The 16,909-nt window shown below is 25.9% G+C and overlaps 1 protein-coding gene across 1 annotated transcript; it reads right to left on the reverse strand.

Annotated features, from left to right (window-relative positions):
• Positions 1-1,035: 1,035 nt before the first annotated feature.
• LOC142239389 (uncharacterized) lies at positions 1,036-16,649 on the reverse strand. The gene is made up of 5 exons (XM_075311172.1): positions 16,462-16,649; positions 3,910-5,048; positions 1,963-2,156; positions 1,736-1,892; positions 1,036-1,668 (listed from the first exon to the last, which is right to left on the reverse strand). Exons 2-5 carry the CDS (start codon positions 5,042-5,044, stop codon positions 1,340-1,342), a joined length of 1,815 nt encoding a protein of 604 aa, XP_075167287.1. The 5' UTR covers positions 5,045-5,048; positions 16,462-16,649; the 3' UTR covers positions 1,036-1,339.
• Positions 16,650-16,909: the final 260 nt, after the last annotated feature.

A 16,909-nucleotide genomic window follows, 5' to 3' on the forward strand; every position in this document is an offset into this window, starting at 1 on the left:
TAAATTAAATTAAATTAAATTAAATTAAATTAAATTAAATTAAATTAAATTAAATTAAATTAAATTAAATTAAATTAAATTAAATTAAATTAAATTAAATTAAATTAAATTAAATTAAATTAAATTAAATTAAATTAAATTAAATTAAATTAAATTAAATTAAATTAAATTAAATGAAATGAAATGAAATGAAATGAAATGAAATGAAATGAAATGAAATGAAATGAAATGAAATGAAATGAAATGAAATGAAATGAAATGAAATGAAATGAAATGAAATGAAATGAAATGAAATGAAATGAAATGAAATGAAATGAAATGAAATGAAATGAAATGAAATGAAATGAAATGAAATGAAATGAAATGAAATGAAATGAAATGAAATGAAATGAAATGAAATGAAATGAAATGAAATGAAATGAAATGAAATGAAATGAAATGAAATGAAATGAAATGAAATGAAATGAAATGAAATGAAATGAAATGAAATGAAATGAAATGAAATGAAATGAAATGAAATGAAATGAAATGAAATGAAATGAAATGAAATGAAATGAAATTAAATTAAATTAAATTAAATTAAATTAAATTAAATTAAATTAAATTAAATTAAATTAAATTAAATTAAATTAAATTAAATTAAATTAAATTAAATTAAATTAAATTAAATTAAATTAAATTAAATTAAATTAAATTAAATTAAATTAAATTAAATTAAATTAAATTAAATTAAATTAAATTAAATTAAATTAAATTAAATTAAATTAAATTAAATTAAATTAAATTAAATTAAATTAAATTAAAATTAAAATTAAAATTAAAAATAAAGTAAATTAAAAAATAATTTAAAATAAATGGAGTAAAACAGAATTAATAATTTAAATTAAAATACACAAAATAAATTGTATTAAATACTACTATATATAAAGTTCAAATTAATTAAATTAAACAAAAAATTAAATGATTCATTAAATTAATTCAGACCTATTTACTGACTTACCTCACATCATATTATATAAAAATAAACAGGATATATTTCTATTATCTGATGGGGTCATTTCTGTTCTCTTTTTTATTTTATTGCATTTTTTTCTTATAAAGAAACATATAAATTAAAAATCTTACATTAAAGTCACGAAACTACTTTTTCGTTTTGTTCTAAACATAACTAAAAATCTACCTTTACACGATGACAAACATAAAAAAAAATTACATTTCACAAGCATTAATTTCATTGATGGTTGTAAATATTTTAGAGGTTTTCAATTCTGGCGGTATATTCAAAAAGAAAGTCTGTATAAAGTTATAGTACAATACCGATTCCTCTGGAAAATCAATGTTAAAAAGGAAAAATAATTGACAAACATATTTCGGCAGCTTGTACCACAGAATGACAGGGATATTGATAACCTTCAAAATGCACTGAAATCTCTTCAATCTCACTGGCCATATCACCAACAACTAATATCATAGGAGGGGTAGCTGTAGTGCGCATGCACAACATACTTTCAATACCGGCTCGAGAGTTTCTAATACAAATGCAGGAATTTTGAGAATCTTGAATTGAGTAACGTTTCTTACGTTTGACACCCATTTCATCGACTTTAGTTTGATGACTTGGGGGGAATAATTGATGCAGGACCCATAACATTATTAGATATTTGCATTCTAAACAGAAACAAAAGCATAAAATGGTTAAAATATACTAATTTCGATATTGTGGCAATATATTTACCTATATTGGCTGTTCTGTATATCTGCAAATGTTTATAGCCCGCCGAACCTGTACTGATTTTTGCAAATAACATTTTTTCCACTTTTGCAAAATTTGCATAAAATACATCTGAAAATCTGGTAGCTGTGGGAAATTTAGCTTGAAAATCCATGGTTATCTGTAAAGTAAAAGTAAAAGCGGTCATATATTCCTGCGCATAATTTTTTCTACAAATTTTGTGTACTCACATAATCCATGACATTTGGTTGTTTGTATTCCTGCCATTTTTCCAAAATATCATGTAAACTATCAATATTATCAATGTCCTTCAATCGAGATGTTTGTGTACGTCTCCAAAATTCCAGAAATTCTTCATTTGATTGAATTTTTTCTCGCATTTCTTGAATGGCTGCATCATCAAGTTCTTCAATGAATTCTTCCTCTACAAATAAAGACAGAAAAAAACAAAATGTATTTTTGTAAAAATAATATAAATAAAATATAAAAAATAACATAAAATATTTTTTTAATTTATTTTATTTTTATTGTTTTTTTATATTAATTTAATTTAATTTAATTTAATTTAATTTAATTTAATTCAATTCAATTCAATTTAATTTAATTTAATTTAATTTAATTTAATTTAATTTAATTTAATTTAATTTAATTTAATTTAATTTAATTTAATTTAATTTAATTTAATTTAATTTAATTTAATTTAATTTAATTTAATTTAATTTAATTTAATTTAATTTAATTTAATTTAATTTAATTTAATTTAATTTAATTTAATTTAATTTAATTTAATTTAATTTAATTTAATTTAATTTAATTTAATTTAATTTAATTTAATTTAATTTAATTTAATTTAATTTAATTTAATTTAATTTAATTTAATTTAATTTAATTTAATTTAATTTAATTTAATTTAATTTAATTTAATTTAATTTAATTTAATTTAATTTAATTTAATTTAATTTAATTTAATTTAATTTAATTTAATTTAATTTAATTTAATTTAATTTAATTTAATTTAATTTAATTTAATTTAATTTAATTTAATTTAATTTAATTTAATTTAATTTAATTTAATTTAATTTAATTTAATTTAATTTAATTTAATTTAATTTAATTTAATTTAATTTAATTTAATTTAATTTAATTTAATTTAATTTAATTTAATTTAATTTAATTTAATTTAATTTAATTTAATTTAATTTAATTTAATTTAATTTAATTTAATTTAATTTAATTTAATTTAATTTAATTTAATTTAATTTAATTTAATTTAATTTAATTTAATTTAATTTAATTTAATTTAATTTAATTTAATTTAATTTAATTTAATTTAATTTAATTTAATTTAATTTAATTTAATTTAATTTAATTTAATTTAATTTAATTTAATTTAATTTAATTTAATTTAATTTAATTTAATTTAATTTAATTTAATTTAATTTAATTTAATTTAATTTAATTTAATTTAATTTAATTTAATTTAATTTAATTTAATTTAATTTAATTTAATTTAATTTAATTTAATTTAATTTAATTTAATTTAATTTAATTTAATTTAATTTAATTTAATTTAATTTAATTTAATTTAATTTAATTTAATTTAATTTAATTTAATTTAATTTAATTTAATTTAATTTAATTTAATTTAATTTAATTTAATTTAATTTAATTTAATTTAATTTAATTTAATTTAATTTAATTTAATTTAATTTAATTTAATTTAATTTAATTTAATTTAATTTAATTTAATTTAATTTAATTTAATTTAATTTAATTTAATTTAATTTAATTTAATTTAATTTAATTTAATTTAATTTAATTTAATTTGATTTAATTTAATTTAATTTAATTTAATTTAATTTAATTTAATTTAAATTAAAGTGAATTACGCTAAATTTATTTATTTTTTAAAAAAAATAAATTGAGGTAAATTTGTTGCTATTTGTTTTTTTTTCGGGCCGGTTTTTTATATATATATATATATATATATATATATATATATATATATATATATATATATATATATATATATATATATATATATATATATATATATATATATATATATATATATATATATATATATATATATATATATATATATATATATATATATATATATATATATATATATATATATATATATATATATATATATATATATATATATAACTTACTTATAATACTGGTAACTGGAGACGAGGGATTCGATGCTGAAACATTGTGTTCCACATCCTTTTTGAATTTCTTATAGACCCTTTTCATATTGGCAATTTTATTATAGAGTCTACCCCGTTTTGCGGTACGATAGAATTCTTCTCTTTCCGTGGGAAACATTTGAACAATTTGACCTTCCAAACTATTACTTTCGGCCAATGTTAGATTACATCCATTGGCATCAATATAGCGAGCTATGACATTTATCAAAGCTGTGCGATGTTCCTCTCGTAGGATTTTATGTTTATCATAATAATTCAAAATAATTTGACCCCCACTGGTTTCAGTAAGAATTTTACTCAAATTATAACGGACCGGGGCCGAGGATTGAAGTTGTGATTGATCCATAGCCAAATTTGAGGAGGGAGCAGGCATACCCATATTGGGGGAATTCATGTTATGACTCATATTGGCTATCATATTGGACATCATATTTGTGGCCATACTGGGTGACATATTCGATGTTATTTGTGGCATTCCAGCGGATATATTCGGGGACATTGTTGGCATCATATTCGATGATGATCCACTGGATGGAATACCACCGCCATGTGATGTTCTTGACAATGGCGGTATCATATGGGGTGAACGATTCATTCCCTGAAAGGATTTCACCTGTAGAGGAGTGTAAGCATGTGATTTTCGCCTAGAAGATTCCAAAGTTTCAAGTAAATCATCATCGGCTGTATCATTACTTTCATTTCCCACATAGATTTCTGGAATTTGTGGTGAATAGTCATTGGATGTGTGTTCAAGTTCCAAGGGTATTTCTTTTGGTTGAATTTTTTCCTCTAAAGTTTTTTCTATTGTGGTACATGTCGTATTTGTAGCTGGACTTTCTATTTTTTTCGAGTTGGATATGGGAAAATCCTCCAATAGCATTGTCTGTTTCCATATTTCCAAACGATGTTCAAATATGGCCTGGTCACCAACTGTAGCTTTTGCGAAAAGTCTCTCTACATGTCTATGTTGTAGTATTCGCAGGATTTTCATGGTAATTTTATGTTGAACGAAATTTTCATAGTGTTGTTCCAAATTCCACTCCGTTAAAAGTTTCCTTAACTCCTCATTGGAGTTATCGATATTATTTTCCATAGTGCTGAAAAAGAGGATTAAAAATAAACATTAATTTAAATATGATCCAATTAACTTTTTAATTGAAAATTCAATCAATCACAATAATTATAGAATTAATTATAAAATTAATTAGAAATAAAAAATATATTGATTTCTACGCACTTTCAAATTGGTTTGGCTAAAGAACTCAATTGATTTTGATCGAAAAATTCAATTATTTTTTTAATTGGGTCAATCAATTATTTATTGTATTACTTTTGTAAATGTTTTTAATTGTTTTACTTGTAGACAGCATTGTCATAATGAATTTTTACTTTGGATCAACATTTTTCCAAAATTCGTACCAGCAGACCACTTTTCCAAAAAGTTTAATTTTTTCCAAAATTTTACTTCTATAGAAAATTTTGCCAAATATTTAATTCTATTCAAAATTTTTATTTTTATTTATTTCTATAGAAAAAATTGTCAAAATTTTATTTCTATAGAAAATTTTGTTAAAATTTTACTTTTATAGAAAATTTTATTTCTATAGAAAATGTAGTCAATATTTCGTTTCTATAAAAAATGGCCTCAAAATTTTATTTCTATAGAAATATTGTCAAATATTTAATTCTATTCAAAATTTTTATTTTTGTTTTTTTTCTAAAGAAAATTTTGTCAAAATTTTATTTCTATGGAAAATTTTGTCAAAAATTTATTTTTATAGAAAATGATGTCAAAATTTTACTTCTATAGAAAATTTTTTCAAAATTTTATTTCTATAGGAAATTTTGTCAAAGTTTTATTTCTATAGAAATATTGTCAAATATTTAAATCTATTCAAAATTTTTATTTTTGTTTATTTCTATAGAAAATTTAGACAAAATGTTATATCTATAGAAAATTTTGTCAAAGTTTATTTCTATAGAAAATTTTGCCAAACCTTTTAATTTGTATAGAAAATTTTGTCAAATTTTAATTCCTATAGAAAATTTTTTCAAATTTTTATTTCTATAGAAAATTTTGTCAAACTTTTATTTCCATAGAAATTTTTGTCAAAATTTTATTTCTATAGAAATTTTGTCAAAATTTTAATTCAATAGAAAATTTTATCAAAATTTTAATTCTATAGAAAATGTTGTCAAATTTTTTTTTCTATATAAAATTTGGTCAAAATTTTATCTTTTTGGGAAATGTTGTGAAAATTTTATTTCTATAGAAAATTGTGTCAAAAATTTATTTCTATAGAAAATTTTGTCAGAATTTTATGCCTATAGAAATTTTTGTCAAAATTTTATTTCTACAGAAAATTTTGCTAACATTTTATTTCTATAGAAATGTCGTCAAAATTTTATTTCTATAGAAATATTTTCAAATATTTAATTCTATTCGAAATTTTTATTTTTGTTTATTTCTATAGAAATTTTTGTCAAAATTTTATTTCTATAGAAAATTTTGTCAAAATTTTAATTCTATAGAAAATGTTGTCAAAATTTTATTTCTATAAAAAATTTTGTCAAAATTTTATTTCTATATACAATTTTGCTAACATTTTATTTCTATAGAAATGTCGTCAAAATTTTATTTCTATAGAAATATTGTCAAATATTTAATTCTATTCGAAATTTTATTTTTGTTTATGTCTATAGAAAAAACTCTTGCTTACAAGCATTCTTTGTATTAAAAATCTAAAATGCCGTTAAGTTAGTGTAGGGTATATTACAGCCTGTACTACAGAGCACCTTCTTGACGTAGCGCTGCAACATGCCTGTAATAAGAAGGAGCGAAGGTGTGGTTTTATTTTCAGTAATTATGTAGGAATTCTTATACACCCCTGTAGAACTCCTTCTATTTAGAGGGCTGGTGAACGTCCTTTTATGTAAGCTACAAAGAAGGCCTTGCCCTCCAATCTCACCCTATGTTAAATGGAAAGGGAGGTGTAATGTCCTAAGTAGGCCTATGTAATGCCTAGACAGGCCTGGAAAAAGGCCTTCCAAGCATATGAACTACGCCGCTGGGTACACACTATTACCGTACCTCAGGATGATTACCATTGTATGTATGTATGTATGTATGTATGTCTGTATATACAATGACAGTCATCTAGTCCACTGTTGTTGTTGTTTCCATTATAGACTACAATTTCAAATGCAATCAATATCAATTACCCATTTCTATTTAATTTCATCGTTAAGGCAAAACAACCAACAACGACGTATAATAAACAATTAAATTTAATTAAATATATATTCACCTCAACATTACTCTCTCACTCTAACAGACATTTTTTTTAACTCTCCTCAAAATACCAACTAAAGTGAGAGACAACAAGAGAACACTCTTAAGCAAATTCACCTCTTCTCTACGAAAGCAAAAACACAACACACATCAACGACAACAACAAGAATGGCACGAAAAATAATTAAAAAATGAATTGTAAAAATGAACCCCGTACAGCATATACCCAAGAACACAAATATAATTTTAAAAAGTTATTTCATAGCAAAAAATTACTACAACTCTACCGTATACCTGCGAAAGGGAGCGGGGGTGAGTTGAGATGTGACCTGTATTCTACTATGCTACCATGGTGATGTAGTTTGTTAGGACGATTTGACTAGGAAATCTTAAATTTTAAGTAAGGAACTCGATTCCTATTTAAAAAAAATGTGTGAAGTATATGGGTGGAAAATGGAAGGATGATTGTACAGCATAACACTATGGGCTTTTCACAGCCACATCAATACCAACAAGTATATACGGCCGTAAGTTCGGCCAGGCCGAATCTTATGTACCCTCCACCATGGATTGCGTAGGAACTTCTACTAAAGGCTGTCATCCACAATCGAATTACTTGGGTTGCGATAACACTTGCCGATGGCAAGGTATCGTAAAACTTTTTAACACTGTCTTCTAAATTGTAAGTTAGTCCATAAGGGGTATATATTAAACAAAAAAAAAAGGCCGATTAAATACGTATATAATTCAGTTTGACAAAATTTTCTATAGAAATAAAATTTTGACAAAATTTTCTATAGAAATAGAAACTTGACAAAATTTTCTATAGAAATAAAATGTTGACAAAATTTTCTATGGAAGTAAAATGTTGACAAAATTTTCTATAGCAATAAAATTTTGACAAAATTTTCTATAGAAATAAAATGTTGACAAAATTTTCTATAGAAATAAAATGTTGACAAAATGTTCTATAGAAATAAAATGTTGACAAAATTGTCTATAGAAATAAAATGTTGACAAAATTTTCTACAGAAATAAATTTTTTACAAAATTTTCTATAGAAATAAAATTTTGACAAAATTTTCTATGGAAATAAAATGTTGACAAATATTGCTATAGAAATAAACTTTTTACAAAACTTTCTATAGAAATGAAATTTTGACAAAACTTTCTATAGTAATAAAATTTGACAATTTTTACATGGCTGTTAGAGGCCATATACTAACGAAATGTACCAAATTTCAACCGCATCGGATGACTTTTGCTCCTCCAAGAGGCTCCGGAGGTCAAATCTGGGGATCGGTTTATATGGGAGCTATATATAATTATGGACCGATACGGATCAATTTTTGCATGGTTGTTAGAGACTATATACTAACACCACGTACTAAATTTCAATTGGATCGGATGAATTTTGCTCATCCAAGAGGCTCCAGAGTTCAAATCTGGGGATCGGTTTATAAGGGAGCTATATATAATTATGGACCGATATGGACCAATTTTTGCATGCTTGTTAGAGACCATATACTAACATCAGGTACCCAATTTCAAACGGATCGGATGAATTTTGCCCCTCCAAGAGGCTCCGGAGGTCAAATCTGGGGATCGGTTTATATGGGAGCTATATATAATTATGGACCGATATGGACCAGTTTTTGCATGGTTGTTAGAGACCATATACTAACACCACGTACCAAATTTCAATCGGGTAGGATGAAGTTTGCTCTTCCAAGAGGCTCCGGAGGTCAAATCTGGAGATCGGTTTATATGGGAGCTATATATATATATTTATGGACCGATATGGACCAATTTTTGCATGGTTATTAGAGTCCGTATACTAACATCAGGTACCAAATTTTAACCGGATCGGATGAATTTTGCCCCTCCAAGAGGCTCCGGAGGTGAAATCTGGGGATCGGTTTATATGGGGGCTATATATAATTATGGATCGATATGGACCAATTTTTGCATGGTTGTTAGAGACCGTATACTTAGACCACGTACCAAATTTCAACCGGATCGGATGAATTTTGCTGCTCCGGAAGGCTCCGCAAGCCAAATTTGGGGATCGGTTTATATGGGGGCTATACGTAAACGTGGGCCGATATGGCCCATTTTCAATACCATCCGACCTACATCAATAACAACTACTTGTGCCAAGTTTCAAGTCGATAGCTAGTTTCGTTCGGAAGTTAGCGTGATTTCCACAGACGGACGGACAGCCGGACAGACGGACGGACGGACGGACATGCTTAGATCGACTCAGAATTTCACCACGACCCAGAATATATATACTTTATGGGGTCTTAGAGCAATATTTCGATGTGTTACAAACGGAATGACAAAGTTAATATACCCCCATCCTATGGTGGAGGGTATAAAAATGACTACAGTGTTCTAGAGTGAATTAAGGGTGATTTGAAATTCAATTTAGGAATTAATAGCCATACTCTACAGGGGGCCAAAGTCATCTATTGGACTGAAAAAAAAATATATATATATAACTTCATATTGGGACATCAAATAATTTTCTAATTCGATTTTCCGAAGTCAAAAAAAAAGGAATAGATTTTTATAATTTATTACAGCCTGTTAATATTGCTGTTTAAGACGTCAAAATTAGAAGCTGATCATCATAATAACCATACAAAATATCGTGGAATAAATTAGAATACCTGTGAGTATAGTCGGCTTGAATACTACGTTTAAAAAACGGATAAAAAATTAGAATTTCAGTACTATATACTTGTTCTAGCGATTAACCAGCCTCTTTGGACCTACTGAAGACTACGTTTTGTACGCCGCTCATTCGATGTTCCTGTTTGTTCAAATATGGCTGGGACAGCAGTTTCTTAACCACGGTTGCCACAGTTGGTAGAATTCTACCAAAAATGGTAGATTTTTAATGCTTGGGAGGTTGGTAGAATTATTGATATTTTGGTAGATTTTGAAAAAATTTAAATATTTTCTATAGAAAATAAAAATAACAAGTATATACGGCCGTAAGTTCGGCCAGGCCGAAGCTTATGTACCCTCCACCATGGATAGCCGATTAAGTACGTATATAATTAAGTTTAAAGTTTCTATAGAAATAAAATTTTGAAAAATAAAATTTTGACAACATTTTCTATAGAAGTAAAATTTGGAAAAATTTTTCTATAGAAATAAAATTTGGAAAACATTTTGTATAGAAATAAAATTTTAGACAAAATTTTCTATAGAAATAAAATTTTGACAAATTTTTCTATAGAAATAACATTTTGACAATGTTTTCTATAAAAATAAAATTTTGGTAGATTATTTTTGGCTCGAGTGGCAACCATGATTATGAACCGATATGGACCAATTTTTGTGTGATTGGGGATCGGCTATATATAACTATAGACCGATATGGACCAATTATGGCATGGTTGTAAGCGGCCTTATACTAACACCACGTTGGAAATTTCAACCGGATCGGATGAATTTTGCTCCTCCAAGAGGCTCCGGAGATCAAATCTGGGGAACGGTTATATGGGGGCTATATATAATTATGGACCGATATGGACCAATTCTTGCGTGTTTGTTAGAGACCACATTCTAACACCATGTTCCAAATTTCAACCGGATCGGATGAATTTAGCTCCTCCAAGAGGCTCCGGAGGACAAATCTGGGGATCGATTTATATGGGGACTATATATAATTATGGACCGATAAGGACCAATTCTTGCAAGGTTGTTAGAGACCATATACTAACACCACGTACCAAATTTCAACCGGATCGGATGAATTTTGTTCCTCTAAGAGGCTCCGGAAGTCAAATATGGGGATCGGCTTATATACTAACACCATGTACCACATTTCAATCGGATCGGATGACTTTTGCTCCTCTAAGAGGCTCCGGAGGTCAAATCTGGGGATCGGTTTATATGGGGGCTATATATAATTATGGGCCGATGTGGACCAATTTTTGCATGGTTGTTAGAGACCATATACTAACACCATGTACCAAATTTCAGCTGGATCGGATGAAATTTGGTTCTCTTAGAGCAATCGCAAGCCAAATTTGGGTGTCCGTTTATATGGGGGCTATACGTAAAAGTGGACCGATATGGACCAATTTTTGCATGGTTGTTAGAGACCATATACTAACACCATGTACCAAATTTCAGCCGGATCGGATGAAATTTTCTTCTCTTAGAGCGATCTCAAGCAGAATTTGGGAGTCCGTTTATATGGGATACGTAAAAGTGGACCGATATGGTCCATTTGCAATACCATCCGACCTACATCAATAACAACTACTTGTGCCAAGTTTAAGTCGATAGCTTGTTTCGTTCGGAAGTTAGCGTGATTTCAACAGACGGACGGACATGCTCAGATCGACTCAGAATTTCACCACAACCCAGAATATATATACTTTATGGTGTCTTAGAGCAATATTTCGATGTGTTACAAACGGAATGACAAAGTTAATATACCCCCATCCTATGGTGGAGGGTATAAAAATAAATTTTCTATAGAAAATAAAATAAATTTTCTATTGAAATACAATTTTAACAAAATTCTCTATAGATATAAAATTTTGACAAAAGTTTCTATAGAAATGAAACTTAGGTAACATTGGCTATAGAAATGATATTTTGGAGAATTTCGGAAACTTTTTCGGAAAAGAAATTTTGGCAAAATTTCTCATATATATGAAATTTCGACAAAAATTTACTATAGAAGTGAAATTTGGACGAAATTTCCTATAGAAATGACATTATTACAAAATTTCCTATAGAAATGATATTGTAACAAAATTTCCTATTGAAATGAAATTGTAACACAATTCCCTATAGTCATTAACATTTTGATAAAATTTTCTATGAAAATAAAATTTTGACAAAATTTCCCTCATTTTTAGAATCCATGATCAATTCCAATCTTATGCGTGGGAAAAATATAATTTTCTAGCTTTTTCTTTCAAACATCGAAGATTTGTCAAATTTTTTCCCATTAGAATTTTCTAATATCCATATATGTATATTTATAAGAATCTGGTTTCTTATAAACAATAATTGCTTATAAGAAAAAAACACATATAAGAAACATTTTTTGTTTTTTTTTCTAACGGTTTGGTAACCGCCATCTACTGCACAGCACAGCCACTTTTTTCCCCCTATTCCGAAATATACAGCCTGAGCCCACTGTGTAATACAAACAACTGCTATTACTGAAACCTACTTTTAAAATTTTATTCGCATCGATATTTTTCATCCACCAGCAGACAAGAAAAATATACCAATTAACTTTTAATTATTTTTTCCATTTCAATCTAAATGAATAATCGATATAAACAACAACAAAATGAACGCACACACACGCTAACCCTCATTCCTTCTTCATACACTCACTCACTGCTGCCGTCTGCGCCAAAACATTAATCAATTCTGCTGGTTTAATGCAATTAAATTCATGTGCTTGGCTGACTGGTTGTCGGTCGTATGGTATTCGTTGATAGAACAACAAGACACAATAATAACAACAACAGCAAGCAACCAACCAACGGCAAAGTAATTAAATTGAGTTAATCACACAGCCAGACAAGCAAGCAATTCACAGAGAAATAATTCCACCACCATGTGAGTATGTTTATAAATTCTCTCAATTTGTTTGTATCTTCACCACTCTATGGACAGTTAGAAAAAAAGAGGAAAACAACAACAACATAAGACGAGTGTAGACACCACCAAACTCATTGTAGCCATGCAAGAGGATGGTTAGGTAGGCAATAAGAAATGAAAAGAAACCATCAAGCAGAATAATATTCAACAACGCCACACATTTTGTTGGATGTACGAATGTAACAGAGAAATAAAAAAAACAACAACAAATGAAAAGAAAATATGTATCAACTGAGTTTGCAACACAGTGGCTCACAGTCACATAGTGTCTTGGTGTGATACATCGTTGCTCACAGGTAAGATTTGAAAAGGGATTTCTTAGAAGATTATAAACGAATTATAGACCAATGTGCAAATTTACACTAATTATTAAAATTCTAACATAATTACCTATGGAAAGAAAATTTGACGAAAATCGATAAAGTGAGTGAAATAAAATTTTTTCCTATAGAAACGAAAAAAATGTGCAAAATTACCTTTAGAAATGAGATTTTGGCAAAATTTCCTATAAATTTGAAATTGTGACAACATTTTCTTTAGAAATGAAATAAACGTTTCGTTAGAAACGAAATTTTGGAAAAAATTCCTACAGAAATGAAATTTTTGGAAAAATTTCCTATAGAAATAAAATTTTTGCGAAATTTCCTAGAGAAATGAAATTTTGGGCAAATTTCCTATAGAAAAGAAATTTTGACAAAAGTTTCCTTAGAAATTAAAATTTTGGCAAAATTTTCTATAGAAAGAGAATTTTGTCGAAATTTCCTATGGATATGAAACTTTTACAAAATTTCCTTTAGAAATGAATTTTGACAAAATCTCTTATAGAAATAAAATTTTGACAAAACTTCCTATGGAAACGAAATTTTGATAAACATTTCCTATTGAAATGAAATTTTCACAAAAATTTTCTATAAAATTAAACTTAAACCAAATTACCTATAAAAATGATATTTTGGTAAAGTTTCCTATAAAATTTAAAAATTTTAAATTTTGACAACATTTTCTTTAGAAATGAAATAAACTTTTCGTTGAAATTTTGGAAAAAATTCCTATAGAAAAGAAATTTTGGAAAAATTTCCTATAGAAATGAAATTTTGGCGAAATTTCCTAGAGAAATGAAATTATGGGCAAATTTCCTATAGAAAAGAAATTTTGACAAAAGTTTCCTTAGAAATTAAAATTTTTGCAAAATTTTCTATAGAAAGAGAATTTTGTCGAAATTTCCTATGGATATGAAATTTTTACAAAATTTCCTTTAGAATGAAATTTTGACCAAATCTCTTATAGAAATAAAATTTTGACAAAACTTCCTATGGAAACGAAATTTTGATAAAAATTTCCTATAGAAATGAAATTTTCACAAACATTTTCTATAAAATTAAACTTAAGCAAAATTACCTATAGAAATGATATTTTGGTAAAGTTTCCTATAAAAATTTGAAATTTTTGGAACAATTTCCTATAGAAATGAAATTTTGGAAAATTTCCTATAGAAATTAAATTTTTGGCAAAATTTCCTATAGAAATGAAATTTTGGCGAAATTTCCCATTGATATGAAATATTGAAAAAAAATCCTTAGAAATGGAATTTTGACTAAAATTTCCCTAGATTTTTGATTTAGACATTTTGAACATTTTCCTAAAAAAGAAATTTTGACAAAATTTCCTATAGATGTGAAAATTTGACCAAATTTCCTTTAGAAATGAAAGTTTGACAACATATCCTATAAGAATGAAATGTAGGCACAATTTCTAATAAAAATGAAATATTGGCAAAATTTCTTAGAAATGAAATTTTGACAAAATTTCATATAGAAATGACAAAATTTCTTGTAAAAATAAAATTTTGGTCAACATTTTAATAAAAATTACATTTTGGCAAAATTTCTAAAAAAAATAAATTTTGGCTACATATCCTAAAGAAATAAAAATTTTGGCAAAATTTCCCATAGAAATAGAAATTTGTCGAAATTTGGATATAAAATTTTGACAAAATTTCCTTTAGAAATGAAATTTTGATAAAATGTCCTTTAGAAATTAAAATTTGACAAAATTCCTTATAGAAACGAAATTTTGGCGAAATTTCCCATTGATATGACATTTTGACAAAAATTTCCTAAGAAATGGAATTTTGACAAAAATTTCCTTAAGGCCGACACACAATGAACACACCGTTTAATTATAAAGCACGCCTGCTTTTTGCTTTGTGTTTCGGCCGTTAGAGATAGAATTTTGACAGTTTCTCTAGAAATGAAATTTTGACAAAATGTCCTATAAAAGTGAAATATTGACAAAATTTCTTATAGAAGTGAAATTTTTACAAAATTTCCTGTAGAAATGATATTTTGTGCAAAATTTCCTATAAAAATGAAATGTGGGCACAATTTCTAATAAAAATGAAATTTTGGAAAAATTTCTAATAAAAATAAAATTTTGCAAAATTTCCAATAAAAATGAAGTTTTGGTAAAATTTACTATTGAAGTACATTTTTGGCAAAATTTCCCACAGAAATGAAATTTCTAAGAAAAATTAAATTTAAGTCAAATTTCTAATAAAAATGCAATATTGGCAAAGTTTCTAAAAAAAAAAAAATTTTTTTGGGTAAATTTCCTATAGAAGTGAAATTTTGGCAAAATTTCGTGTAGCAGTTTGACAAAATTTCCTGTAGAAATGATATTTTGGCAAAAATTAGCCGAAACTTTTTATAAAAAAAATGAAATTTAGGCAAAATTTGTAATAAAAATTACTTTTTGGTAAAATTTCCTAAAGAAATTAAATGTTGACATAATTTGCTATAGAAATGAAATTTTGGAAATTAAATTTTGTCAAAATTGGTATAGAAATTAAATTTAGGGATGACTTCTTATAAAAATTACATTTTGGCAAAATTTCTATAACAATGAAATTTTGACAAAATTTTCTATAGAAATGAAATTTCGGTAAAATTTCATATAGAAATGATATTTTGGTAAAATTTCCTATATGGATGAAATTTGTACAAAAATTCCTTTAAAAATGAAATTTTGACAAAATTTCCTATAGAAATAAAATGTAGCCAAATTAAAATGAAATTTGGACAAAAAATCTTCTAGAATTGAAATTTTGACAAAACTTTCTATAGAAATAAAATGCTGAAAAAATTTCCTATAGAAATAAAATATTACCAAAATTTCCCATATAAATGAAATTTTGACACATTGAAAAAAAAAATAGTGTATAAATTATATTTAACAAACAATTTTCATCGATAACAGTTATTTACCTCAATAAAATAAGATCATATTTTTTTGTAGCAATAATTATATAATAAAAATATTTTTAAACTAACAATTGTGTTAAGATCATTGCTTATAACCAAATGTGAATATTCTCCTTTCTCTCCCTATATAAATATGTACTAACTCATTTTGTAGTGCCCTAAATGCTTCGCATGTGAGCCACTGTATGCCCTATACTTCTATACATTGCGTACACAAAGCTAGCAACAAACAGGAAAATTGAAAATATTGTACTTCACTTTTGACCAAAATATTTATTGAAAAATCAATGTCTTATAAAAAAAACTTACCTTTGTTTAAGAATAACTTATATATTCAATTGCTCAATGTTAAACGATTACAAAAAATTTTTGTATTTCTCAGTTTTTGTATGTACACCAAATTAATTAAATTATTGTTTGACTCTGATATAAGAGGAAAACCAGACACACTCACGAATCACCTCGCGTCGTTACGTTTTAAGATCCCACAGCAAACTGAATAAACATTTCATTGAACTCAACTCAATGAACCAATGGTTGTCGTACATTATGCTCTCAATGGGATTTTGTATTGACTCTCAATAATGTGGTGGGAATGTATATATTCACCATGAATGTTTGTAGGGATGTAATGTTAAGGTATAAACAAAATTCAAAGTAGTGGTTCATTCGCTATGAGAAAGAGAATGAACCAGTTTTGCAACAACAACAAGATAACTAAAACACAACAACAAGCCAAGCGCCCATGTATATGCAT

The sequence above is a fragment of the Haematobia irritans genome, chromosome 5, assembly GCF_050003625.1.
Source record: "Haematobia irritans isolate KBUSLIRL chromosome 5, ASM5000362v1, whole genome shotgun sequence".
NCBI classification, from domain to species: domain Eukaryota; kingdom Metazoa; phylum Arthropoda; class Insecta; order Diptera; family Muscidae; genus Haematobia; species Haematobia irritans.

Coding starts and splice junctions, on each gene's coding strand:
- LOC142239389 (XM_075311172.1), bottom strand. CDS start 5,044: ATGGAAAATAATATCGATAACTCCAATGAGGAGTTAAGGAAACTTTTA. Junction 2,157..3,909: donor TCCAGTTACCAGTATTATAA/GTAAGTTATATA, acceptor CTTTATTTGTAG/AGGAAGAATTCATTGAAGAA. Junction 1,893..1,962: donor AACCAAATGTCATGGATTAT/GTGAGTACACAA, acceptor TTTACTTTACAG/ATAACCATGGATTTTCAAGC.